General features: G+C 49.9%; 2 protein-coding genes and 1 long non-coding RNA gene across 3 annotated transcripts in view; 2 read left to right on the top strand and 1 right to left on the bottom strand.

Annotated features, from left to right (window-relative positions):
* KCNJ10 (potassium inwardly rectifying channel subfamily J member 10) overlaps window positions 1–15,959 on the top strand; it is a 28,878-nt gene extending 12,919 nt beyond the window's left edge. The window contains exon 2 of the mRNA XM_081891782.1: window positions 14,547–15,959. Within this exon, the coding sequence (XP_081747908.1) occupies window positions 14,547–15,683 (1,137 nt within the window). The 3' untranslated portion in view covers window positions 15,684–15,959. The remainder of the gene's footprint in view (window positions 1–14,546) is intronic.
* Window positions 15,960–19,173: 3,214 nt separating this feature from the next.
* On the top strand, window positions 19,174–20,540 carry LOC309358752. The gene is made up of 2 exons (XR_014163556.1): window positions 19,174–19,541; window positions 19,588–20,540. It is a non-coding gene; the product is annotated as an uncharacterized lncRNA (long non-coding RNA).
* LOC309358473 (uncharacterized protein) lies at window positions 20,534–24,920 on the bottom strand. The gene is made up of 5 exons (XM_081891628.1): window positions 24,428–24,920; window positions 24,096–24,177; window positions 23,723–23,802; window positions 22,892–23,018; window positions 20,534–22,232 (listed from the first exon to the last, which is right to left on the bottom strand). The coding sequence occupies exons 1-5, from the start codon at window positions 24,818–24,820 to the stop codon at window positions 21,352–21,354; spliced, it is 1,563 nt and encodes a 520-aa protein (XP_081747754.1). The 5' UTR covers window positions 24,821–24,920; the 3' UTR covers window positions 20,534–21,351.
* Between the last annotated feature and the right edge of the window lie 948 nt (window positions 24,921–25,868).

The following is a 25,868-nucleotide window of genomic DNA, read 5'->3' as shown; positions in this document are numbered from 1 at the left end:
TGCCGGCGTCTGGGGTGCAGGAGTGTGGCCTAGTGGGTAGAGCATCTGCTTGGCATGGAGGAGGAGCCAGGTTCAATCCTGGGGAAGCCCTCTGCCTGAAACCATTGAGAGGTGCTGTCATTCAATGTAGAGGGCAGCGTGACTATTTAAAGCGGTGCTTCACTCCGAAGCCTGAGGACTGGAATCTTGCTTTTTCTGTAGCTCCTTAGCAAAGCCCCTGCTTTGCAGGAAGACGGTCCCAGGGGGAATTTTTCTTTTAAAAAAAAGAAGTGGTAACAGGGCCGGATTAACATATAAGCTATAGCTTAGGGCCCCACTCTCTTGGAAAGCCCCCAAAAAATTAAAGGGGAAAAAACCCCTGGATGTACATTTACAAAATATGCTAAAAAAAAACAAATAAAATAAAACCTACATACAGCAAGAGTATTTTGTGTTGTGTAGGCTCCTATGATGTAAGTCATGGGCCCCCAATCATTTTAAGTTAGAGCTTAATAATTAATATTATTAATATTAATATTAATTATTAATATACTTCTTAATTGTATTTCGCTATAAATATACTTCTCCTTAACTGTATTTCAGTTCAACAATTACTTTGATAAAATACACATTTTGTTATGTGCAAATGGCTTTAGATACCCATTAGGTCCATCAATTACCATGTTCAACACGAATATGCGACAATTTGTTGTTGACAAAGGACAGCTGGACATATAAAAGGCCCCATTACCTTCAGGAGCTGAGGGGCTCATCAAACCTGAATCCGGCTCTGGGTGGGAATCCTTCTATTCTGGAAACAGGATTTGGGGCGCCCAGGGCTTCCACTAGAGACCTTTGGAGTCCAAAAGAGGCAGCCTCCCTCTTCCAGCTGGTCAAGAGGGAGTCTGGCCGGGCCGGTCCACCCAGGAGGGAAGATGAGGAAACTGCCTTAGGGGGCAGGATCCACAGGGGCAGCAGACCCAGCCTCCTAGGAACGCATCGCCTGCTGTTGCTGCTGCTGGTGGTCTCCTTAGAGGCCGGACTTGCCTCTTCCTTGTCAGCCTCCACCCCTTGCCTCCTTCACAGCAGCCTCTTGTTGTTGTTGAGTCGTTTAGCCGTGTCCACCTCTTCGTGACCCCCTGGACCAGAGCATGCCAGGCCCTCCTGTCTTCCACTGCCTCCTGCAGTTTGGTAGCTTCCAGAACACTGTCCCACCATCTCGTCCTCTGTCCTTCCCTTCTCCTTGTGCCCTCAACTGGGTGTCCTTCCAGCTCTGCAAGCCTATGAGCTTCATCCTGGATTGTGGAGCCCTGAATCTTCTTTCCAAAGGGGAAGGGTGCCCTACTCTCAAAACTGCTTTGAAAAGAAAATCCAATTTTGTATCTGCATGTGCTGACTCTGCCTTCCTCTTAGAGACAGCTTCCTGTCCATCACTTGTACTGTCAAAATTCAACAATGAAACTTAAAATAAAATCCCAGTTTTGCACCAGAGTGCTGTGTATTCACAGCTTGTTGAAGCTGCCTGTTCCTTCGAAGCTTTGTGCTTTCTCTGCACCCCTCTCCACCCTCCGTATACTCCATTGCAAAGCCCATGTACCCAGCACCCAGATTCTTTCTGCTTGTAGGTTTGGGCTGCTGCAACCCTGAACCACTCCAATTAATACTGATTCAACCAGGACACACCCAAAGTCCACTCCTTTGCAGCTCCCAACCTCCAAACCAGAAGTGACAATGAAGAGTCAATTGGTTAATTTCGCTTTCGCTCAGTTTCGCATGTTTCCAGTCCAAAATTCACATCTCCACATTTCCAAATCAGTTCCCCCCAAAAAGGTCGTTGTGAAAATGAATCAGGATTTTAGTGCTAAATTCTCCAAATCAACACATATTTTGTATGCAATATTGCCTAATAAGACACATTTTCTCCGTGATAGGCAATGCATGTTTGTACGCTGTCCTCACTAATATACACACAGTTTGCACATTTCCGGAGAGGTTTAAGGCTCAGTCCCTTTTCCCAGGGAGCTCTGGGGTCTCCTAACAACTCTCAGCACCCTTAACAAACTACAATTCCCAGGATGCTTTGCGGGAAGCTATGACTGCCTAAAGTGGTGTGATAAAGCTTTAAAGGGGTGGTGTAAATGTGGCCTGATGTACCAGACCGTCCACAAATCGTTCCTCTTAATCAGTCACTCTGCAACGCCTAGCCAACGTTAACACACTATTGCCATCTGAAGGGTCTTCCCTGTAGTATAGCGAAACATCACCAGGATAAAATAAACAAACTCTGCACAGGAACATCACAAGAGCCTGCTGGGTCAGCTGCCGAAAGGGGCCCATCCAGTCCAGCCTCCTGTTCTCACTGTGGCCGACCAGATGCCTTTTTTGGAAAGCCCACAATCAGGATTCGAACACAAAGAGCAACTCTCCCCTCCTGCCATTTCCAGCAACGGAGAGATGGCCAGGAGCCACTGAAAGCCCTCGCCTCCTCCATGAATTTGTCCAATCCTCTTACAAGCCATCCAAACTGGTGGCCCTCCCTGCAGGAAGGAGTTCCCACAGTGCTGTGTGAACCCAGAGCATCCTAAAACTGTAGAGTTGGAACTCCTTTTTTATATATAGTACATCTGCCATGTGAAAAGTCACATTATTCATAGCTGTCAAGCGTCCCTTATTTGGTGGGACAGTCCCTTATCGCAGGGCCATGTCCCGCTGCTGTCCCTTATTGATGATGTCCCTTAAATATGCGAGTATGGCGACGGACTTGTGACGGAGCCTCAAGAACATCTTATAGGACGCTTATGAAAGCCTATGAGATGGCTAGGAAAGCTGCTAAGAAATCTTACTTTGCAGCTTCCATTGCATCCGCTAGCTCTCGCCCGGCACAACTTTTTAGAATAATTAGGTCAATAACGTCCTTAGGAGGACAACCAAATTTAAGCACAAATTCGACCCACAGCTGTGAGGCATCCGCGAGCTTTTTTGCGGAGAAAGTCCTGTTGCTCCGCCGTGACCTCCCTGCCAATTTAGATACAGTGACTGAACTGGAGGCCTCTCGACTGACTTCAGGTCCAGTGTTGGACCATTTCAATCGAATACTCCCTGCTGAGGTGGATAGATTCCTCCAAGTTGGTAGGCCCACCACCTGCCTCCTTGATCCGTGCCCGTCTTGGCTGATTAGGGAGTGTCCAGATGTTGCGCGGACCCCCCTGGTTGAAATTATCAATTTGTCCCTTGACACGGGGACATTCCCAGGAGAACTGAAGGAAGCAGTGGTGTGTCCATTCTTAAAGAAAACTTCATTAGATCCCTTAGACCTATCCAATTACCGCCCAGTTTCAAATCTTCCATACCTGGGTAAGGTAATTGAGAGAGCGGTTGCTGAACAGCTTGGTAGGTTTCTGGAGGAAACATCGGCTTTAGATCCATTTCAGTCCGGTTTCTGTCCTGGTTTTGGGACGGAGACGGCTCTGGTTGCCCTAACAGATGATCTCCGTGGACAACTGGATCGAGGTAGGTCAGGACTGGTGATCCTTTTAGATTTCTCAGCAGCCTTTGACATGGTCGATCATGATCTTCTGGACCACCGCCTTGCAGACGTGGGGATACAGGGCATAGCCCGTAACTGGCTGTGCTCTTTTATCTCTGGTCAGGGACAGAGGGTGGCACTAGGGAGGGAAATGTCATCGCGCCACTCCTTGGTGTGTGGAGTGCCGCAGGGCGCAATCCTCTCCCCAATGCTTTTTAACATCTTTATGCGCCCCCTTGCCCAGACTGTCTGGAGCTTTGGGCTGGACTGTCACCAATATGCTGATGACACCCAACTCTATCTGTTGATGGATGGCCATCCTGACTCGGCCCCGGACACACTGACCAGATGCTTGGAAGCTGGGTCGGGATGGCATGGGGATGAGGGACCAACTTATTTTGGCTGCTGATCCCTTATTTTAGAGGCTGCCGGTCCCTTATTTTCAAATCTGTAAGTTGACAGCTATGACATTATTTCAGTCGAAAGTTATGACAGGGCTATATTTCTAGAAAAAGAGGGGCCAGAGCTCACCCTGAACTTCTTTGAATGGCCATGGCACCCACCTGAGAGGTGTTGGAGAGGAAGGCCCTGGATACACACCAATCAGAAACCAAGATTGACGTCTGACCCAAAATCTGTTCAGGCCCAAAGCAGTATCAAAAGTGGGATCGTGGGCAACTTCCCTGATCCCAACATGAGCACAAAGAATTATGAAGGCTCAATAAAAAAGACACCTGAAGGGGTCCCTCCAGGGCAAGGTACTTTGTGCATGCTCAGAGGTACTTTTGTCTGTTATTTTCAACCCATCAGTTAATTACAGTCAACATACCAAAAATATAAAAAGTTATTATAACTGGAAGGTTGCAGCGTTTGGGCCTCTAGGACTCACTCCTGCAGGGTTTCCCATAATAGGCATCTGGCTGGCCGCTGTGAGAACAGGACACTGCTCTCTAGGGACCATTGGCCTGACCCAGCAACCTTTTCAGAGGGGCCTATGGAACCTCCAGGTCCAGAGGCAGTCTATCGAGGTCCGTTCGGGCCTTTGGTCACTGTGATGAGAGGGTGGTGGACTTCATGGGCTATTGGCCTGATTCAACAGGCTCACGTCCTTAGGGATAGCTCAGGCCAGGGCCCTCTTAAGCATATGTGGCACCGGGGTGCAAATAATAATAATAATAATAATAATAATAATAATAATAATAATAATAATAATTTATTATTTATACCCTACCCATCTGGCTGGGTTTCCCCAGCCACTCTGGGCGGCTCCCAATCAAGTGTTAAAAACAATACAGCAACTAACATTAAAAACTTCCCTAAAGAGGGCTGCCTTCAGATGTCTTCTAAAAGTCTGGTAGTTGTTTTTCTCTTTGACATCTGGTAGGAGGGCGTTCCACAGGGCGGGTACCACCACCGAGAAGGCCCTCTGCCTGGTTCCCTGTAACGTGGCTTCTTGCAGGGAGGGAACCACCAAAAGGCCCTCGGAGCTGGACCTCAGTGTCTGGGATGGACGATGGGGGTGGAGACGCTCCTTCAGGTCTACTGGGCCTTTGAGGCCGTTTAGGGCTTTCAAGGTCAGCACCAACACTTTGAATTGTGCTCGGAAACGTACTGGGAGCCAATGAAGGTCTTTCAGGACTGATGTTATATGGTCTCGGCGGCGATTCCCAGTCCCCAGTCTAGCTGCCGCATTCTGGATTAGTTGTAGTTTCTGGGTCACCTTCAAAGGTGGCCCCACGTAGAGCGCATTGCAGTAGTGCAAGCGGGAGATAACTAGATCTGCCCCCCTCCTCCAGTTGCTCAGTCCCTGGCACGCAGGAGGGCAGAGCTGGCCGGCCGGCCTCAGCGTCTCTCTGGCTCAGTCGCCCCCGAACTCATGGCACACAGCCGCCCGCAGCAGAAGAGCCCGTCACGGCGCTTCAACTGACTGGCGGACTTTTCCCCGGACTCTCAGCCTGGTGCCCCTGAGAGCCCGGTGCCCGGGTGCCCCGCACTCCTGGCACCTATGGGTGAGACGGCCCTGGCCCAGTCAGTAGAGCATGTGTGAAAGATGCCTGCATTGCAGGGGCTGGACTAGAAGACCTTCGTGTTCCCTTCCCACTCTACAATTCCTTGATTCTCTGATTCTTAAAGCAGCCCTGGGCGAAATCCTCTTCCAGGACAGAGTCCCAGCTCAAATTAAGTCTTACCACCTCACCCAACCCTGAGCCCAGGGCACTTTTCCATCCAGGGAGGAAAAGCTACCATGCCAGGGTCGCATAAATACAATTGGGTACTTCCATTTTCAGAATTCCCTTTCCTGGCCCCAAAGGAAGGCAGGTGCCAAATACACACTTTTTTTTTTCCTTTTTGGAACTCTTAAAAATCTCCTCTTTAAAAAACATTTGCTTGGAGATGGTCCCAGGCACGAGGCTACACGGAACGAGATCTCCTGCCCGCCGGCTGCCAAGGCAGATGGTCAACTCAGGTTTCGGATAAGCGATGGACGAGGAGGTGGCCGGGGGGGGAGAGCTGTCCCGTGGCCAGAAGGCTGGCATCGCCCCCTCAACCCCCCTCCTGAGAGAGGGCTCAAAGTCTCGGCCTCTTGGAGGATGCACCGGCAAATTGAAAGTTAGATAAAAGACAAACCAGTTTGGGAGCAGCGGCAGGTGCGCTAGTGAGGTTGGAGCGAAGGGTTCGAGTCAGGGATGTCGACAGTCCTGAGCTAGAAAGACCATTGGCCTAACTGGGAAAGCCAGCCCTTCCTTCGTGATCAGGAGGACTGGAAACCTGCCTCCATTTAAGGGCTCAGTGGGAGAGCACCGACTTTGCAAGCAGAAGGTCTCAGATTCAACCCCCAACATCTAAGAGTGGTTGCTGTTGTTGAGTCATTTAGTCATGTCCGCCTCTTCGTGACCCCCTGGACCAGAGCAGCACGCCAGGCCCTCCTGTCTTCCACTGCCTCCCTTATGCTGGTAGCTTCGAGAACACTGTCCCACCATCTCGTCCTCTGTCGTCCCCTTCTCCGTTTCCCAACATCAGGGTCTTTTCCAGGGAGTCTTCTCTTCTCCTGAGGTGGCCAAAGTCTTGGAGCCTCAGCTTCAGGATCTGTCCTTCCAGTGAGCACTCAGGGCTGATGTCCTTCAGAATGGAGAGGTTGGATCTTCTTGCAGTCCATGGGACTCTCCAGAGTCTCCTCCAGCACCAGTAATAATAAGTGCATGCTAGATTGGTTCCTGGTCAGCCTGCAGCCGCTTCCTCTGCCCCTCCTTCTCTCCTCTGCCCCTTAAGCCCCCTCTCCTCTCTGCCCTTATTTACTCTCCTGGCTCTTTCACAGCAAATGGACTCCTTGGGAAGACTCTCCTTCCTGGGAGATTTTTAAGCAGCGATTGGGTGACCATCTTCCTGCATTGGATGGGGTTGGACTGGATGACCCTCGGGGTCCCTTACAGCTCTACAATTCTGGGAGTCTATGGCCTTGACCCCCTTCCAGTCCCAATTTGGACTTTGGTGTGCTGGGCCTGGGGGTAACCCGAGAACTGCGGTCCAGGTCCAGTCCAGAATCCGAAGGAGACAGTCCAAGAGGGCCAAGGCAGGACACGAGGCAGGAAACCAGGCAAGGACAGGTGCAGGATCTCAGGCAGGGTCTGGCGTACAGCAATGTTGCTCCCGCAACCTGGGGCAGGGTCCGACAGCCTTTTATCTCTGTCGGGGTAATGGCCGGTCCTGATCCCCCGGCAACTCACCTCCCTGTTTCTCCTCCTGCGAGTACTCAGGTCTCTCCTTCTCTCAGACCTGAGTCTCTGCAGCTCGGGAGACGTCGGTGGGTGACTAGACCCAGGGGCCGCCTCAGCCTCCCCTGACCCAACCGGTAGTGGAGCAGCTGGAAGTGATGGCCCAGCTGGAGGCAACGAGGTCATCCCCACATCTGGAGCCAGGGCAGGCTCAGGCCCCGGACTCGGCCCAGCTGGTGCTTGTTGCAGGGGAACCTGTGCAGACTGGGTCTCTTCAGGGTCAGGCCCCAGACTTGGTTCAGATGCTGCCTGAGGCAAAGGATCCAGTGCAGACTGAGACTCCTCTGGTTCCGAGTTCGAGTCCCAGGGCATCACATTTGGGGAGGAAGGGAGAGGATATTGACCTCAACATCTTTCCAGCCAAGGTGAAGACATCTCCTTGGAGGATTTCCGAAGCTGACGGCGAAGGAGAGGGGGCTTTGGCGCCGGTGTCCTGAATTCCCCCTCGGGGTTCTTGCCTGCCAGTTCAATGCCCTTCTTGGAAGGTGCGGCCGGGAGCCGGAGGGCAAGCCTTGAAAGGAAACAGAGCCCCCCCCAAGGGACACTTTCGGCCCTCCGCCATTTTGGATGACTCAACCCAAGGCCTCAGAAAACCCCACGGCCGTCGCCAAGGGGGACAATGGAAGCCGGCGCTCGGAAACTCGCCCCACACCTCTGTTTGGGCTCTGAGGACTGTGACCATCCCTTGGACCATCACAGCTTCCCCTTCATCCCCGACAAAAGGGAGATTTATCCTTGGGGCGCCCCCTGGGGAGCTTGGCAGCGTCCCCAACCCAGCCAAGAGGAAACCTTTCGTGCCAGGGGACCTGGAACATCGAGGCTCGGCTCTTTTTTTTCCGCAGAGGGAGGTGGGCAGGTTCTTCGGGACGAGGGGGCAAGGGATTTTTTTTTGGTGGGGGGTGAAGGAGCAGCAATGCAACCCCCCAACCTCTTTCTCCCCAGAGAAAGCACCACGCAGAGGCCTGGCCACTGGGGAGCAGCCATCTAAGCGCTTGGTTTCCATGGGATGTTTCCAAACAGTTGAGATGCCAAGATGAAAAGGGCCTTTCTTGTTTTCCGAGTTGCAAGGGGGGGGGGATGTTTTCTGTTTGCAGGGAATGAGGTTAAAGGGGAGGGGGGCGAGAGAGATGCTGGGGGGGGTGAGCAGAGTGACTCAGTCGGAAACACACAGGGGTTTGTCTCTCGACCGCTTTCATTTCCTCCTTTTATTTATGAACCCAAGAGGAGGAGGAGGCGCGAGGCAGCGATCACAGGATGCCCAGCGTCAGGGCCGGCACCACCAGCGGGACTCGGGGCCTGTGAGGTGGCAGAGCCAGGCTCGCCACGGCTTCTCCCTCGCCTCCTGACTCGCCTTTTGGCCAGCAGTCAAGGGAGCCGGCTTGCTCCCCTCCTCCCTGAAATGTGTCAGAGGCCGGAAGGAGCGACAGAGGGAAGGAAGGAAACAGACAGAAAGGGAGAGGGAGATCAATATCTGTCTGTTCAGAATCTAGACTCATAGAACTGTAGAGTCGGAAGGGCACCTCCAAAGATCCTCTAGTCCAACCCCCTGCAATGCAGAAATCTCAATTCCACTTTCACGGGGGGTCTTCTTCTTTGTTTAACTGCATTATTATTATTATTATTATTATTATTATTATTATTATTATTATTCATTTCTATCCCACCTTTTCCTCCAAGGAACTCAAGGGGGGAAACATGGTTTGCCCCATCGTCATTTAATCCCCACAACATCCCTGCAAGGCGGGTTAGACCGAGAGACTGGCCCAAGGTCTCCTGAATGAGCTTCATGACTGAGCTGGGATTCAAACCCTGGTCTCTCAGGTCCTATTCAGACACGCTAACCGCTAGGCAGCACTGCCATAATACCCTGCCATCCCTCAGGAGGAGCCCAGGGTGGTGAGGCAAAGCAAAACCATTCTCAGACAAATCAAAACATTCTAGAAACAAAGGGAATGGCAGCATCTAGTTTCCCCGTCATGGTGAAAAACATTCTTCCATTCAATGGACGTGGGTTTGCCAGGAACATGCAAAGGGCCTTCTGGATCAGGCCAGAGCCTCCTCTTCTCACAGTGGCCAAAGGCCCCTAAGAGCCTAGGAATCCAGATAGACTGCCTCTGGACCTGGAGGCTCCAAAAGGACAGCCTGGTTGCTGGATCAGGCCAAAGTGAGCCCATCTAGTCCAGCCTCCTCACAGGGGCCATCAGCCATGTCTAGGCAACACAATGACCATATACATATGTGATAGACAATCTTTATAGAATTCCTTCAAACCGTAACAAGTACAAAATGAAATCTTCGAAATAAGAAGGGGTATGTACTCTTTTTCCACATTACTGTTTGTTTTATAGTTTATAATTTTTGTATCATGAGATGTGCCTGCAGGTCATCGCCTGTAAAATTTTATTTTCAGTTTATGAAGCAATTCTATATCCTCCCCCCACGCTGACGGAGAATTCTACAAAACAACAGTCAATATCCGGAATCTCTGTTCAGTGTTGGACATCGTATTTGCCGAATACACAAAGCTTCACAGCTTTTCCTTCATCGTACAAAGTTTGGTGCCTCACTTTGTTTAAAGGTTTTCAGAGACTTTGAGACCAAAGATTTCATTTTTATGGTTTGAAGGAATTCTATAAAGATTGTCTATTGCGTATGTAGATGGTCATCGTGCTGCCTAGACATTGCTGACGTTCTCTTTGCAACACAGGGGTTTGCTTGGTTACCAGATGCCCTAAAAGGGAAATCCATATGCAGGACTCGAACACAAGATCCAGCTCTCCCCTCCTGTGGTTTCTTGCACCTGCTATTCAGAAGCACGGCTGCCTCTGACCCTGGAAGAGCAAAACCATCATGGCTATTTGTCTCATTCTTTTTTAAAGCCATCCAGGTTGGCGGCCATTGCTGCCTCCAGTGGCAGGTAGTTCCACGGGAAGGAGGACTTTCATCTACCTGTCCTGAATCTTCCAGTTATTCAGCTTCATGGGGCACCCAGGAGTCCTAGTGCTACAAGGGAAAGACTTTTCCCTGTCCAGGTTCACAGAGTGGGGTGCTTGGATGCCGGCAGGGGGGAGCAGAGAGGGGGCTCAGCCAGGCTGAGAAACTTCTCTCCCCCCCCCCCCGAAAAATGCTGGGTTTGGTGCTCTGTGAGCAGGAGCTGTCAAGACGCTGTTCCAGCTGCAGGGGCTGATCCTGACAGCCTCCAATGGCGCCATCTCAGCCTTGTGTGCAAAATTGAATGTGAGGCGGATGTTATGAAAGGGGAGCTGAGTCTGGCAGAAAGAGAGGCCAGCGGGGCAGCGAGAGAGAGAAAGAGAAGGAGAGGAAGAGAGAAAGAGAGAGAGAGAGAGATGGGGGTGTTGTCTCCTCCGAAAGGGAGGGTGCAGGATCAGGCCGAGGGACAGATGTCACTCTGCATCAGACAGGACCGGGGCTGACTTCACGGATGTTTGTGCTTTTGTCAAGACGCGGCGCCAGGAGAAGAAGCATAGAACCATAGAAGTGTGGAGGGAACCCCGGGGTCATCTAGTCCAACTCCCGAAATGCTTTGCCAGCATCAGCGGGAGTTAAACTGCGGAACTCTCTCCCTCAGGAGGCACGGAGGGCAAGCAACTTGCATGGCTTTAAACTGGGCAAACTGGGTATGAGGCCTGCAGCCCAGCTGCCCCAGCCCCGTCATGCTGGGGGAAAGACTCCCAGTGGATCTCGTGGCTCAAACCATCAAAATCAAGAGCGGGGGGCATTTTGGCTTTGATCAGACGAAACAAGCAGGCAGACAAGAGTTCCTGTTTGGAGAACGTTCCACTGAAGTCGTTCTCTTCAGAATGAGCCAGCTTCTTGCCTTCGCATTCAAGTTAGCCCTTCATCCTCCAGCGCCATGAGGTCTAGTACCTTTATCCGTAAGAGGAGCTCTGCAGTGCAGAAGCAGAGCGCCTGCTTTGCGTGCAGAAGGTCCCAGGTTCCATCTCTGGCGTTCCCCGATAGGGCTGGGGAAAGACTCCTCTTCTGAAATGCTGGAATGTGGCTGCCAGTTCGTGTAGAGAAAGCAGTATAGAGTACCGTATTTTTCGCTCCGTAAGACACACTTTTTCCCTCCTAAAAAGTAAGGGGAAATGTGTGCGCATCTTATGGAGCGAATGCAGGCTGCGCAGCTATCCCAGAAGCCAGAACAGCAAGAGGGATTGCTGCTTTCACTGCGCAGAGATCCCTCTTGCTGTTCTGGCTTCTGAGATTCAGAATTATTTTTTTCTTGTTTTCCTCCTCCAAAAACTAGGTGCGTCTTGTGGGCTGGTGCGTCTTATAGAGCAAAAAATACGGTACTTTGAGGGTTAAAACACCAACAGCAACAATCCAGCCTTATACGTATTTTATGAAATAAATAAACAAAAGGATTATTAAAAGGCAGCTTCCGATGTTCTCCTTTAAATCAGCCCTTCATGAGGACTAGAATCTTCATTTTCAGGGGAAGGGCGGCAGGCCAGTGGTGGAGCACCTAACTCGGCCAAAGGAAAGCCATGCGCTTCAATCCCCGGCAATGTTTCCAGGTTTGGGGGGAAGAAGGACCCACTCCCTGCCCGAACCCCCGAGAGCCACTGCTGCCGGTCAGTGCAGACAGCCCTGGGCCAGGTGGAGCAGTCGTCTGGTTCAGCCTGAAGCAGCTGCCCCCACCCTCTCCCTTAAATCAGCTGCAGGGCTGTTGTGACCTTATTTGTGATCTTTGTCACACATAATTTGGGATTTGTGACATCTTACGCAGGGCCTGCAAGACGGGGCTGTTCTGCCTGGTCTTTGGGCTGGACTCAGTCTGACCCCCCCTCTCATTCATTTATTTAATTTCCTGATGGAACCCTTATGTGGGATTAGTATATAACTTTTCCCTGGGCTCTTTTTGCTGTCTCATGTAGGACCAGTATGGATAGTTGGCCCCCGGTGAATATTTGACGTTTTCTCCCCTTATGGCTTTGATCTATATTGTGGTTTAGTCATGTTCGCCTCTTGGTGACCCCCTGGACCAGAGCATGCCAGGCACTCCTGTCTCCCACTGCCTCCCTCATGCTGGTAGCTTCGAGAACCCTGTCCAACCCCTTCTCCTTGTGCCCTCCATCTTTCCCAACATCAGGGTCTTTTCCAGGGAGTCTTCTCTTCTCATGAGGTGGCCAAAGTCTTGGAGCCTCAGCTTCAGGATCCGTCCTTCCAGTGAGCACTCAGGGCTGATTTCCTTCAGAATGGAGAGGTTGGATCTTCTTGCAGTCCAGGGGACTCTCAAGAGTCTCCTCCAGCACCAGAATTCAAAAGCATCCATTCTTCGGCGATCAGCCTTCTTTATGGTCCAGCTCTCGCTTCCATACGTCACTACATTTTAAACTGTATTCTAACTTATAATCAACAATTTTTTGTGTTTTTTAAAAATGTTTTTACTGTATTTACCATATATTCAGTGTTAGCCACCCTGAGCCTGGTATTGGCCGGGGAGAGAGGGGTATAAATAAAAAAATATTATTTTAATTTATTTATTATTATTATTATTATTATTATTATTATTATTATTATTATTATTAGCAGTCAGGAAGGCTCCAGCCCACCAGAGTTTGCACAGCATCGCCTTGAGAAAATGTTGCAGCGGATGGGAAGGGGGGGGGTGTCTTTTGGAAAGATGTCTGCAGCCGGAACCCAAAAAGAGCATCGCCACCAGCCTTTAGCTCGCGGTTTCATGCAGTTACATAAGAGCAAGTGGAAAATAGGCGGCCGCCGAGTACCCAGTTTTATGGCGCCACCTGCTGGCGCAACGGGGAGAGGCTGCAGTTTGTTCTGGGTGCTGTGGTCTGTGATTTCCAGACTTCCCTGAGGAGAGAGGCTGGTGGTTGGGCCAGTCTGGGAATTGTGTCTCTGGGAGGAGGAAGGGAGGATCTCCCCCAACAGCTCTCAGCACCCTTAAGAAACTATAACTCCCAGGATGCTGTGGGGGAACACATGCGTGCTTAAAGTGGGGGGGGTGCTTTAAATGTAGGCCCTGTGTGCATTTAAGGCAGTATCAGCCCACTTTTTAAAGCTCTGGGTAAAATTAAGTTGCCTCCCAATGAACACCTCTGGACAGGAAGGTGTAACAAGCAGGAAGGGTTAGTAGGGTTAGTTGGGAGCCGCCTTCTCCTCCTCCTCAGTAAATTTGTCTAATCCTCTTTTTAAATCACCTAATCTGCCATAGGGCTGGCAATGCACACTGAAAAGGGGATTCATTCCTTCTTCGCTTGACTCCCCTATGTGGAACAGCATCTTCAGGCAATGCAGAGCTAAACTTTGGAACTCCCAGCCACCGACCGAGATGGCTTTAAGAGAGGATGAGACACATTCCCAAAGGCTGCTAATGGCCACTAGCCAGCGGGTCTAAGCTTCACATCCATAGTTGGAGGCGGCAATGGTTCCCAGTTGCTGAAAACCACAGGAGGGAAGAAGGCTCTTGTGTGCAAATCATGCTTGTGAGTTTCCCATAATAGGCATCTGAATGGCCACTGTAAGAACTGGTGACTGGGGGCGGCCGCCGAGACAACATAACACCCGTCTTGAAGGACCTACACTGGCTCCCAGTATGTTTCTGAGCACAATTCAAAGTGTTGGTGCTGACCTTGAAAGCCCTAAACGGCCTCAAAGGCCCAGTAGACCTGAAGGAGCGTCTCCACCCCCATCGTTCAGCCCGGACACTGAGGTCCAGATCCGAGGGCATTCTGGCGGTTCCCTCCCTGCGAGAAGTGAAGTTAGAGGGAACCAGGGAGAGGGCCTTCTCGGTGGTGGCACCCACCCTGTGGAACACCCTCCCATCAGATGTCAAAGAGACCAAACTTTTAGAAGACATCTGAAGGCAGCCCTCTTTAGGGAAGCTTTTAATGTTTGATGCATTTCTGTATTTTAATATTTTGTTGGAAGCCGCCTAGAGTGGCTGGGGAAGCCCAACCAGATGGGCGAGGTATAAATAATTTTATTATTATTATTATTATTATTATTATTATTATTATTATTATTTTATTTTATTTTATTTTATTTTATTTTATTATAGTATAAGATGCTGGAATAGATGGGCACCCCTGGGGCTGACCCAGCATCCAGGTTCTTCTTATCTTCAGGTGTAGAGGAAGTCTACCTAGATTCTTAGGTTCTTACGAGTACCTGCCCACCGTGAGAACAGGACACTGGCCTGGATGGACTCTTTATATGTTCTGGTGTCAGTCCTCCCATCTCACCCCGTCCTCTTTTCCTTTTCTCCTCTCCCCGCCGGCCAGATGACGTCGTCCACCAAGGTGTACTACAGCCAGACGACGCAGACCGACAGCCGCCCCCTGATTGGCTCCACCCTGCGCAAGAGGCGGGTCATGACGAAGGATGGGCGCAGCAACGTCCGCATGGAGCACATTGCAGACAAGAGGTTCCTCTACCTGAAAGACCTGTGGACGACCTTCATCGACATGCAGTGGCGCTACAAGCTGCTCCTCTTCTCCGCTTCCTTTGCCGGGACGTGGTTCATCTTTGGGGTGATCTGGTACCTGGTGGCCGTGCTGCACGGGGACCTCCTGGAATTCGACCCTCCCGCCAACCACACTCCGTGCGTCATGCAAGTCCACACCCTCACCGGGGCCTTCCTCTTCTCCCTGGAGTCCCAGACCACCATCGGCTACGGCTTCCGCTACATCAGCGAGGAGTGCCCGCTGGCCATCGTCCTGCTCATCAGCCAGCTGGTCCTCACCACCATCATGGAGATCTTCATCACGGGCACCTTCCTGGCCAAGATCGCCCGTCCCAAGAAGAGGGCAGAGACCATCAAGTTCAGCCAGAACGCCGTGGTGGCCCAGCACGACGGCAAGACCTGCTTGATGATCCGGGTGGCCAACATGAGGAAGAGCCTCCTCATCGGGTGCCAGGTGACCGGCAAACTCCTCCAGACCTACCTGACCAAGGAAGGTGAGAACATCCGGCTCAACCAGGTCAACGTGGACTTCCAGGTGGACACGTCCTCCGACAGCCCCTTCCTTATCCTGCCCCTGACCTTCTACCACGTGGTGAACGAGAGCAGCCCCTTCCGGGACATGGCCTTGCGCACCGGGGAAGGAGACTTTGAGCTGGTGGTCATCCTCAGCGGCACCGTGGAGTCCACCAGCGCCACGTGCCAAGTCCGGACCTCCTACCTCCCCGAGGAGATCCTCTGGGGCTACGAGTTCACCCCGGTCATCTCCCTCTCGGCCAGCGGGAAATACGTGGCCGACTTCAGCCTCTTTGAGCAGGTGATCAAAGTGGCGCCCCCTTGCTGCCTTCACGAGACGGTGCGGTACGGGGACCCTGAGAAACTGAAGCTAGAGGAATCCTTTCGGGAGAAAGCAGAGAGGGAAGGGACCCCCTTGAGCGTCCGGATCAGCAACGTTTGACCCTTTGGAGGACTTGTGAGGCCTGTGTTATACGAGTATTGCATCCGAGTCTCTTCCTTAGCTTCCAGACTTCCTTACACCCTTCTTTCTGTGGCTGCATTTTCTCTCTCTCAAACTGCAGGATGAGCAATCTGTTCTTCTCTTTAGGAACCTGCTAAAGGAACGCAAAGGTCAGCTCCCCTCCTGGCACAGCAGCTCACAGTTAGCGCCAGATTTCAAGGTCTCCTCCATGGATTTGACCAACTGCTGGAAGTATATATATCTTTAATTGTGTTTCTTTCTTAAATACAAATAATTGTGCGGTCATTGTTCAGGGGGCCACCAGGTCGTGGTTTTTAATAGGAGGCAGAGGCACACGTACCAGCAACACTATTGTGTCGAATGCTTTTTAAAATATAAATACATGGAGTTTTCTTTCTCTTTTTGCCTTGGAAACTCTTACCACAAAGATTAGCTTCTAATGCCAACCTAACCTGAAAGATACTGACGGATGCAAGAGAAAGGGAAGCACAAAGATTGGGTCACAGCACTGGGAGTGCCCCACCGCACCAGGCTCTGTGAAATGGAGGGTGTAAATCCTACTAGAGCAAACTGTGCAGATTAATATTCTGTTGTGGTCACCACGGGATACCTCAGATGAAGCTGGAAAACACATTCACAGCAGGCACGCCTGGCAATCTGCGTTCAACAAACCCACCAGACCTCAACGATTTGCAATTCAGAAGCAGCCCTTCGAAGTTTTGAAACACACCCCAGCACTTGATATTTAATGCACAGGTGTCGTATGACATAGCAGTACCTTAAGAATTACTGTGTGACCTCCAATCTGGAGGTCTGATGACTCGTTACAAAGCACACCCACCCACTTTTTAAAAAATTAAAAACGCATCCTCCCTGATCTTAAAATACGGAGGTAGAAAGGGAGGACAAGCAGATTTCGTTTGAAAGCTTTGTAAGAATTGGAACCTGGATGTCTGTCCATTCGTAAAGTTGTACTGCAGTGTGAGAGGGGCATGTCCTGTTAACAAACTGGAATGTGTTGTCATGATCCTTGTTTTTCAATGCTAGAGAGCTTCCAATCCCGGGACTATAGAAGGATCGATGACTCTTTAGCTACCCAGCAGCCTAGGGTGCCTATGTTGAAAACACCAAGCAGAATGCAGGTAGAGTCCGAAAAGAGCGCAGGTGTTTCTGTCTCCTGAATCCTGCTCCTTAAAGCAACAGGTGAACCTCTGATCACAACAGACCTGCTGTACTTGTTATTATTACTGTAAATTCTCAACATCAAAAATGCTGAATTTCGGAGCCAAGGAGATGAGTAAGAAAGAAGACCTTGTGGAGAACATATTTATCCTCTTTGACCTCCCATCTATGGCATTTCCCAACTGAGCGGAGAAGGACTTTGTGTGTTGAGATGAAGATGGCTTATTGAAAAGGAACGAGGCCAATATTGTTTGTCTGTGATGGGACACCCACAAGAAGTCATGGTGCACCAATCTGAAGACTGGTCTGACAGATAGTCCCTATTGAAGGACCTGCCCCACAGGCCCTGCATCTTTGTAAAGCTAACACACTCGCAAAATGGGCTTTTAACACAGATCCATCAGAACGCAGCTCTCCAAGGGCTTTTGCTTATTTTAAGTGCAGGGCGAATCTCCCAGCGAACGGAACTGACAGCAAATTCTCCCAAAGATCTGCGGAGTTAGCTCGCTTCGGCACAACCCTGTTTATTGAGCACTCATCCTGATCTGTTTGCAGGGAGCTCAGATGCCGTTGTGTCACAGCAAATGTCATCCTGCGCTCTCCATCCATTTCCCCGTCACTTTCCTTCCTGCGAAAAGCCCGATCTTTTGGGGGAAGGGTGTTGGTCATACGAGACTCTAATTGAGCAACTGGAATTTCCCAATATGTGATCGATTCCCACCCGCAAACATGTGCCCGTCTGGAAGCAGACTCAGAGGCAAAGGTCAATCATAAGACCCAGTGAACCCAGGAACAACCTCATCACCAGGGTAAAGTGGAAGAAGCTTTTCCAGGGAGGATGAGATACTGTTTGCTTTTCTGTGGCTGGTCAGGTCTCTGTTGTCATTGCAGCCGAAAGGAGCCTTCCAGCGGAAAGGAGCTGGATTTGGGGGGCTTGGGATGTGTGGGTGGGTGGAGGCCAATGATTTTTTTTTATCTCCAAGAGGCCTCCAAGGCTGTCTGAAGCTGGGATGTGTGGGTGGGGAGACCCACAGCTGTGCAGAAACTGTCCCAAACAGCTACTTCTGGCTAGGTCAAATAGCATTGTGGGTCGTGGGGGTGGAGGAGTCTGAGGGTGGCTATCGGCTCGGTTTTTTTAGGAGTCAGATCGTCATGGGCCTAAGATGGTTTCTTACAGGAACAAATTCTAAAACGGTTGTCACACGCATCAAAAAAAGAGGGAGTCACTTCCTCTTCGTAGAAAGAAAATATCTATTGAAATATATAAATCTATTTATATAAATGAGATATATATAGTTATTTGTAAAAGAAAGAGAGTGTGTGTGTCATGGAGCTATTTTGCACTTTGTTGGAGAGAAGTTGGATTCAAAAATTGCTATCGGAGCCAAAAAGAAAAATGGAGGAAGGAAGCAAATCCAGGATGTTCCAGGCATCTTTCCTTCCGTTCCTTCCTTCCTAAATTATGGGCCCAGTGTGCAAATTCCCACCCCGTTCTCTGAAACGAGTCCCTGATATTTCTGCAACGGGAGTGGGGTGGGCAGCTTGTTTAAATTGGGGTTTAACCAAAGTTGGCCCAAAATGTTTTACTGTTGAGCAAAGGGTGATTCCATCAATTCTGCATTACATGGGGGGGGTGGACTAGATGTCCTTTGGTGTTCCTTCCAACTCTACCACAAAAGCCAAGAGGGACAGCAGTTGACCCTTTCTTCAATGCTGGCAAGGGGTCCCAGCGAGGAGGGCAGCCTAGCTTAGGGGCGGCAAGACCTGGCTGTGTGGCACACACCCCATTCGGCTCTCCAGCGAGTGATGCTGGAGAATCCCAAGGAAGACGTTCCCTTATGTCCAGAACAAAAATAAATCTGGCAGATACTGTTGCTTTCACTCCACAAACATTTATGTAGATGATACCCTTCCCAGTTCACATTACTTTTTCTTGCATTGATACAAACAGGATGGAATAACAACGTCATTGATTAATTACATAGATTATGTCATTTCTCCATGGTGAAATGAAGGCTGGGATTCCTGCATCACAAGGGATTGGACTGAAGCAGAGCTGGCCGTGACCCACAGATGAAATTCCACTGTTACGATGGGAGTGAGTGATGTGGTTTGAATGAGGAATCTCTCTCCCTCTGCTCTGCCACAAGTTGCACCCAAGTTTTGGAGGCAACAGCCGGCAAAGCCCAGCTTTTGCAAGGAAGCGCCACCCCAGCGCCATCATGCAATTATTTTTGACTCATCCTTTCAGGGCAGTGATGCAACCCCACAGGGAGTTGTGTCGTACGTCTCCCATTGAATGTTTTCCTGGCTACGAAACAAAGGGTCCGTCTGTCTGATAAGCTGTTCTGTAGAGACGCTGTCGTATGGACTTGTCCCAAGTTCAGATCCCGCTTCAAGAAGTGACCTGGATCAAGGGCCAACGATTGAGCCCGAGTTCCTTGTCTTAAAAATACATTGCATTTCCTCCCTTGTCATCGAAATGTGAGAATCCATCATGGAGAAGCCACGATTCCCAAATAAATGAACTGTGGTGGAGTGTGTGTGTGTGAGAGAGAGAGAGAGAGAGAGAGAGAGAGAGAGAGAGAAAGAGAGATATTTTTAGGAGGATCACAAGAATCTGATTAAATCAGGCACAATGGATTCCCACAATTGGTCACTGATGAGATAATAGAATGTAGTCAGGTGATGCTCCCAGAAGAGTTTTAATAATGGGATCAGCTTTCAGGGTTGTGTTTTTTTGCAGGGTCCGTATGGCAATGCCATCAAAATGCCAATGCATATCCCCAAACACACATTAATCTGGATTTTCCTTTTCAGGGGGAAATCTGGTAAATTAAAAAGCCTGTTGCCAATGACCTGGTTGTGATACCTCAACCACCTGTTTACAGGATTAAGCCCCCATCTGAGAGCCGGTGGTACTGTAGAGAGTGCAGGACGAGGAGCTGGGAGAGACCTGCGTTCGAATCCCCACAATGGGCCATGAAACTGACTCGGTATAACCTTGAGCCAGCCCCTGTTTCTCTCAGCCTAACCTACCTCACAGGGTTGTTGTGAGGGTTAAACAAGGAGGGAGCGAACCACGTGGAGTAGAAATGCCAGAAATAAATAAATGTGCATAATAGCACTCTTTCAGAGTACAATATTTACCAAAAAATAATAATAATAACCCTATTTGCCATTTTCCTATTAGCAAGAAAAGGCTGTTGGTATGTTTAACTAAGCATTTATTAAAAGAATCTCAACCCCTAGAAAAAGGGGGGATCTTTAGCGCTGGCTGGCTGGCAACTCAAGTAAACCATGGCATTAATTTCTCAACTATTGGTGGCTGGGTGTTTGTGGGGCTGAAGGTGGTCCAACAGGCCAAATACTTCTTGATAACGGAACTGAGCTTCGTGTTAACTTGATTTTGTTGTTGTTGTTGTTATTAAAGAAAGAGACTTTATTTTGTGCCTGACATAATTACGTACTGTACTTCATAAATATGAATATTTGTATCCACCGAAGAAGACTTTGCACTAAAAAGGAAAGGTCCAATTTGGGGGGGGGGCGGTGAGGGGGTAAGAGAGAGAGAGAGAGAGACAGGGAGCTGTGTTATTTCTTCTGTTTAGAACAAAGTCATTCAATAACAATAAAAAGAAATCAGATTTTAAAGTGTGTGTTGTTTTAATGGATGGCGACGTGGTCAGTCCACTCCTAATTTAGCTGCGATACCTGCACTGCAGCCAGGGGTGGACTAGATGCCTCTGGGAGCCCCTTACAACTCCACAGTTCTGTGATTCTGTAATTCTACACGTGCATCTTCGTTCAGTGACTAACAGGTGCAAAACCAGGAGTATTCCGAGTGTGTTGATCCCTCTTCTCTCCAGGGAGCGGAGTAAAAAGTGCCATTTGCCTAAAACTCTCCCTTTCTCTCTCCTGACCAGAGCACCTCTGGAAATGCAACTGGATGGCACTGGTTGACAACGACCTCACCAGTGTCGCCAAACCGCTTGTGACCCTCTTCCCCGATGCAATGTGAAAAAAGGAATCCAAATTGCACTTTGTAGATCTGGGTCTGCAATGTGAAGAAATGTTAGGGCACCAAGGTACTGGTCACTCCACAGTCCTGACAGACGAGGGTGACTTCTTTGCTGGGCAAGTACACTGTTGCAATCCTCACCCACCTACAATTTAATTAAAGTCTCATAAATTTAAATAGGTACAGTGGTACCTCTGGATACAAACAGGATCCGTTCCGGAGCCCCGTGCGCATCCTGAAGTAAATGCAAGACGCGACTGCGCGTTTGCGCATGCCGCGGTTTGCCGCTTCTGCGCATGACGTCGTTTTGAGCATCTGCGCATGCGCGAGCGGCAAAACCTGGAAGTAATGCACTCTGTTACTTCCGGGTCGCCGCGGAGCGCAACCTGAAAATACTTAACTTGAAGCTACTTCAACCCGAGGTATGACTGTACACAGCCACTGCTACAGTTTCCCCCCACTGTGAGTTCGTTGGTGTGTTGTGAGATTGTCGCTGCGACTGAAGCTCTTGCCACATTCAAAGCACCGGTACGGTTTCTCCCCGCTGTGAGTTCTTTTGTGGAAAATGAGCGTGTGCCTGTGACTGAAGCTCTTGCCACACTCCAAGCACAGGTGCGGCTTCTCTCCGCTGTGAGTTCTTTGATGGGTAGTGAGCTGGGTGCTCTGGCTAAAGCACTTCCCACACTCCTGGCACTGGAAAGGTTTCTCCCCGGTGTGGATTCTCTGATGGGCTGCGAGGTTGGCCCTGTGACCGAATCTCTTTCCGCACGCCAAGCAAAGGTACGGCTTCTCCCCGCTGTGAGTTCTCTTGTGGGAAGTGAGAGAGGTGCTCTCGCTGAAGCTCTTCCCACACTCCTGGCACTTGTGGGGTTTCTCCCCCTTATGAATTCTTTGATGGGAAGTGAGCCATTTCCTCAAGGCGAAGCTCCTTCCACATTCCAAGCACTGATGTGGTTTCTCCTCTGTGTGAACTCTTTGATGGGAAATGAGGGTGCGCCTGTATCTGAAAACCTTTCCACATTCCAAACACGTGTAGGGGTTCTCTCCGCTGTGAGTTCTTTGATGGGTGGTGAGATGGGCTCTCTGGCTGAAGCTCTTTCCACACTGCCGGCACTGAAATGGTTTCTCCCCGGTATGAATTCTTTGATGGGTTGTGAGGCTGGCTCTGTGACTGAAGCTCTTTCCACAGGCCGAGCAATGATATTGTTTCTCTTCTCTCTGAGTGCTTTCCTGGGAAATGAGGTGGACCTTCTTACAGAAGCTCTCACCGCACCCCAAATATTTATGGAGCGTTTCCATTATGCGGATTTCTAACATTTCGCCACCTGCAATGAACAGAAAAACAGATTAGATCCTCAGGAATCCCCCAGTGATGGAGAAATGCAAATGAAAGATTGTTATAGACAAAGAACTGGAGAGATTTAGATGTCAAAGTTCATGGTTTTCATTGACTAGTAATCACAGGCCTATTTATGGGAACCTGAGATTTTAAAAGCCTGACTCTTTTCTGGGAGAGTTTGGCTCAATCATGTGATCCACTAAATCTCCAGGGTCAGTATTTAGTCAACCAAAAACGGACAGAAGATGAACGGGAACCTGACAGAATCTGCATCTGCTAGCCTAACAACTCTGAATCCTAAATTTTCAAAGGCCTAGAGTTCAGACTAGGCTGATCATTGTTATTTGACTTTCTTCTGTAAAGTTTTATTCTGGATTGTTTTAGCTGACTTTTAATGTAGGCTGCAAACTACTCTGAGATTCTTTTCTTAAAAATATAGAGTGGTATAGAAATGAAGTGCAGGATAGTAATAATAACAACAACAACTGGAGAAAGAATATTGAGAGACAAACAGGAGATAGTTTGGGGAGTGCTAGAATCCCGGAGGCTGGAGCTGTTGAACTCCATCCTAATACGGAAGGGATGTCACAGAGAGAAATGCACTGAATTTCAAAACAGAGACACTGATCCAACAGGGAGCCTTACTGAGAAAGTCCACGATCCCACGGTTCTCCGCCATGACTTCCTTATGCAGAGCTCTCTGGTCAGGATCCAGCAAGGCCCACTCCTCGTCCGTGAAAGAAACGGCGACGTCTTCAAAGCACACTGAACCCTGAAAGAGAAAAGGAAATGTCCTCCACTCAGACAGCAGGAAGATGATCTATCAGACTTTGCTCTGGGGTTTTCTGCCTGTTTGTTACTTTTCAGGGATTGTTTTCCTGCACATTTTTATGATGCAGGCTTATTTTAACGTATCAAATGAATTCTTCTCTTGCGGCTTTTAATGATGGGTATCACTCATGGTTCAAAGGGCTAGAGGTCAACATTGTGGTCCTCATGTCATTCTGCCTGCACAAAGCATTCCAGTCTACCGGAGAGAAGGATCCCCTCTGTCCTCTCCCTGGATGCTGTTCTTGGGGGACCCTCCCTACGCCCTAAAGCAAACTTCAAGGGGTGAATGGGGACATTGGAAGAGAGAAGAGAGTGGGGCAAAGCCCTGCTGTGAAACGGATGGGGCAGCTTAGGTGAATCCTGGCCACTGCTTTTCATGGTTTGTCAACTGCTTAGAAGCCTATTTCAGCATTCAGTGACAACTTTATAAAGAAAACAGAGCAACATTCAGAAGGTTAGCTGAGGTGAGGCAGCTGCTCCTTATTCTCAGCACAGAAACCTTCCTGAATGGCCTTTCCAGCTTTTGTCAAGGGCAACTTTGACAGAAGCCACGTGGAGCAGGAGTGTGACTCATCACTGGGACCCAGAGGCCTCCTGGCTGCCCCACTCCTCAGCCTCTTGACCCACACGGCTCCTTCCCCCTACCTGATCCGCTTCCACAGCCACCGCTTCCCCTCTGACATCGTGAACAGATGGAGGAGGTTTTGCCAAAGTCCTTCTGTCACCTGCAGGAGACAAAGGGAAGGACTAGCAGAGCATCTCTTACTACAGATGGGCCTTAGAAAAACCTCACTTGCTGAGTGCATTTGGACATTTGCACCCAATTGGTAGCTCAGTTGCGTACATATTGTAAATCACCCTGAGACCTCCAGAAATAGGGTAGTATAATTAAATATACGTCTCTCCTTGGGGCTCTTAGCTTCAATTGTTTCCCCCCAAATGATTCAAAGAACTCACAGGAGAGTTTCAAAACCCACAGAATGTGACCAAACAGACAAACCTCATCATTCCTCCTTACCCAGTGGCCTCTCTCTGGCGTCCAACTGAGTCCTCTCTGCCTCAGAGGAACCTGAACCCATTCCTGCAAACAGATCCTTTCCCTGAAATCACAGAGTCATAGAAGGGTGTCAGCTAGTCCACCCTCCTGCAAAGCAGGAATCTCAACAGAAAGTCCAAACAGAAAACCGGGAGAAGGATTAGAAAAGGAACAGCAAAAGAAAAAGTGTTAGGGCTATCATATAACACTCCTTGGGGTCCTTCGTTTAAGATGGGCCATGAGTAGAGAATCTGGGGGTCCTCTCCCTCATGTTGGGAGCCCCTTTGGAGTATCCAGAGGAAAGTCTCTCTCACCTGCTGCTCTTCCTGCTTTCTGTCCTCTGCCTGACTCAGGAGGAAACCTTCGGCCAGGGCCACCGCCTGGGAACTGGTCTCCGCTCCGCATTCCCTCACCCAGCTCTCCATCTCCGGGGGAAGGACAGCCAGGAACTGCTCCAGGATCACCAGGTCCAGCATCTCAGCTTTTGTGTGCCTTTCTGGCTTTAGCCATTGATGGTCAAAGTGGTAGAGTCTTCTGCAAACCTCTCGGGGTCCTTTGGCCTCCTGGGGGCAGAACTGCTGGCTCTGCATCTGTGCGCAGAGGGTGTCCTCCTCACCTTGGATCTTCTGCACAGAGTTTTCCCAGAATCCCCCACTGCTCCCATGGCCTCTTCCTGCTTCAGGGCCAGCTGAGTCTCGCTCATCCATCTGTGCTCTCAGGAAACCACAAAGAAATCAGAAGAAATCTCTTTTTCCACCTGCCGTGTACAGTCTGTCCAAATTAGAGCAGCTAGAAAATCCTGCAAAGCAAATGCATTACTCAGTTATAAAATTGACACACTGTCTGGGGAAAAGAAAGATGTTCCCTGATCAAAGGTGGATGATCCCTTAAGGTGCCTGCTTGGAGAGACTCAAGCTTGTCCTGCAACTTGGGTTACTCCTGGATCCAAGAGTGTCACTTGAGGCTTAGTCGGCCTCGGTGACAGTGCCCATTTTTAGCCCCAGCCTGTTTGCCAGCCCCAGTCCACGATCTGCATTTCATGGGATTATTACAGTGTTCCCTATGAAGAGCTGCCCTTGAAGACGACTCAGAAACCGGTTTAAAACACAGCAGCCAGATTCCTGCCTGGGTTCCCCTCTATTTCACAGTTCCCTATAAAGATGGCCACCTTCCTCTCCAGGGAGCTCAAGGCATCATCCATGGATCTAGCCCTCCTCATGCAACTCTCACAAAAACCCTTAGGAACATATTTAGCTCCTCTTTTAACCAAAGCTGCAGGGCTTGTGAGTTTGTTTCCAAGTGCAATTTGCCGTTCGCTGAGCCCTGACATTATCTGAAGAACCCCCTCCTTCCCTACATGCCCTCTTGGGTGTTCAGGTGGGCAGAGGGTTGGCCACCCTGGTGGTGGTTCCTCAGTTGGGGAATCCCCTCCCCAGGCACCTTCCACCCCCCACCCCACTAGCAGAGGTAAAAGTAAAGGGACCCCTGACTGTTAGGTCCAGTCGCGGATGACTCTGAGGGTTGTGGCGCTCATCTCGCTTTAGTGGCCGAGGGATCCGGCGTACAGCTTCCGGGTCATGTGGCCAGCAGGACTAAGCCGCTCCTGGTGAACCAGAGCAGCACACGGAAACGCCGTTTACCTTCCTGCCAGAGTGGTACCTATTTATCTACTTGCACTTTGACGTGCTTTCAAACTACTAGGTTGGCAGGAGCAGGGACCGAGCAACGGGAGCTCACCCCATTGCGGGGATTCGA

This window comes from Podarcis melisellensis (assembly GCF_964234715.1).
Source record: "Podarcis melisellensis genome assembly, chromosome: 16".
NCBI classification, from domain to species: domain Eukaryota; kingdom Metazoa; phylum Chordata; class Lepidosauria; order Squamata; family Lacertidae; genus Podarcis; species Podarcis melisellensis.
The sequence above is the reverse complement of the archived record's forward strand: the minus strand, read 5'-3'. Positions and strand labels throughout refer to the sequence as shown.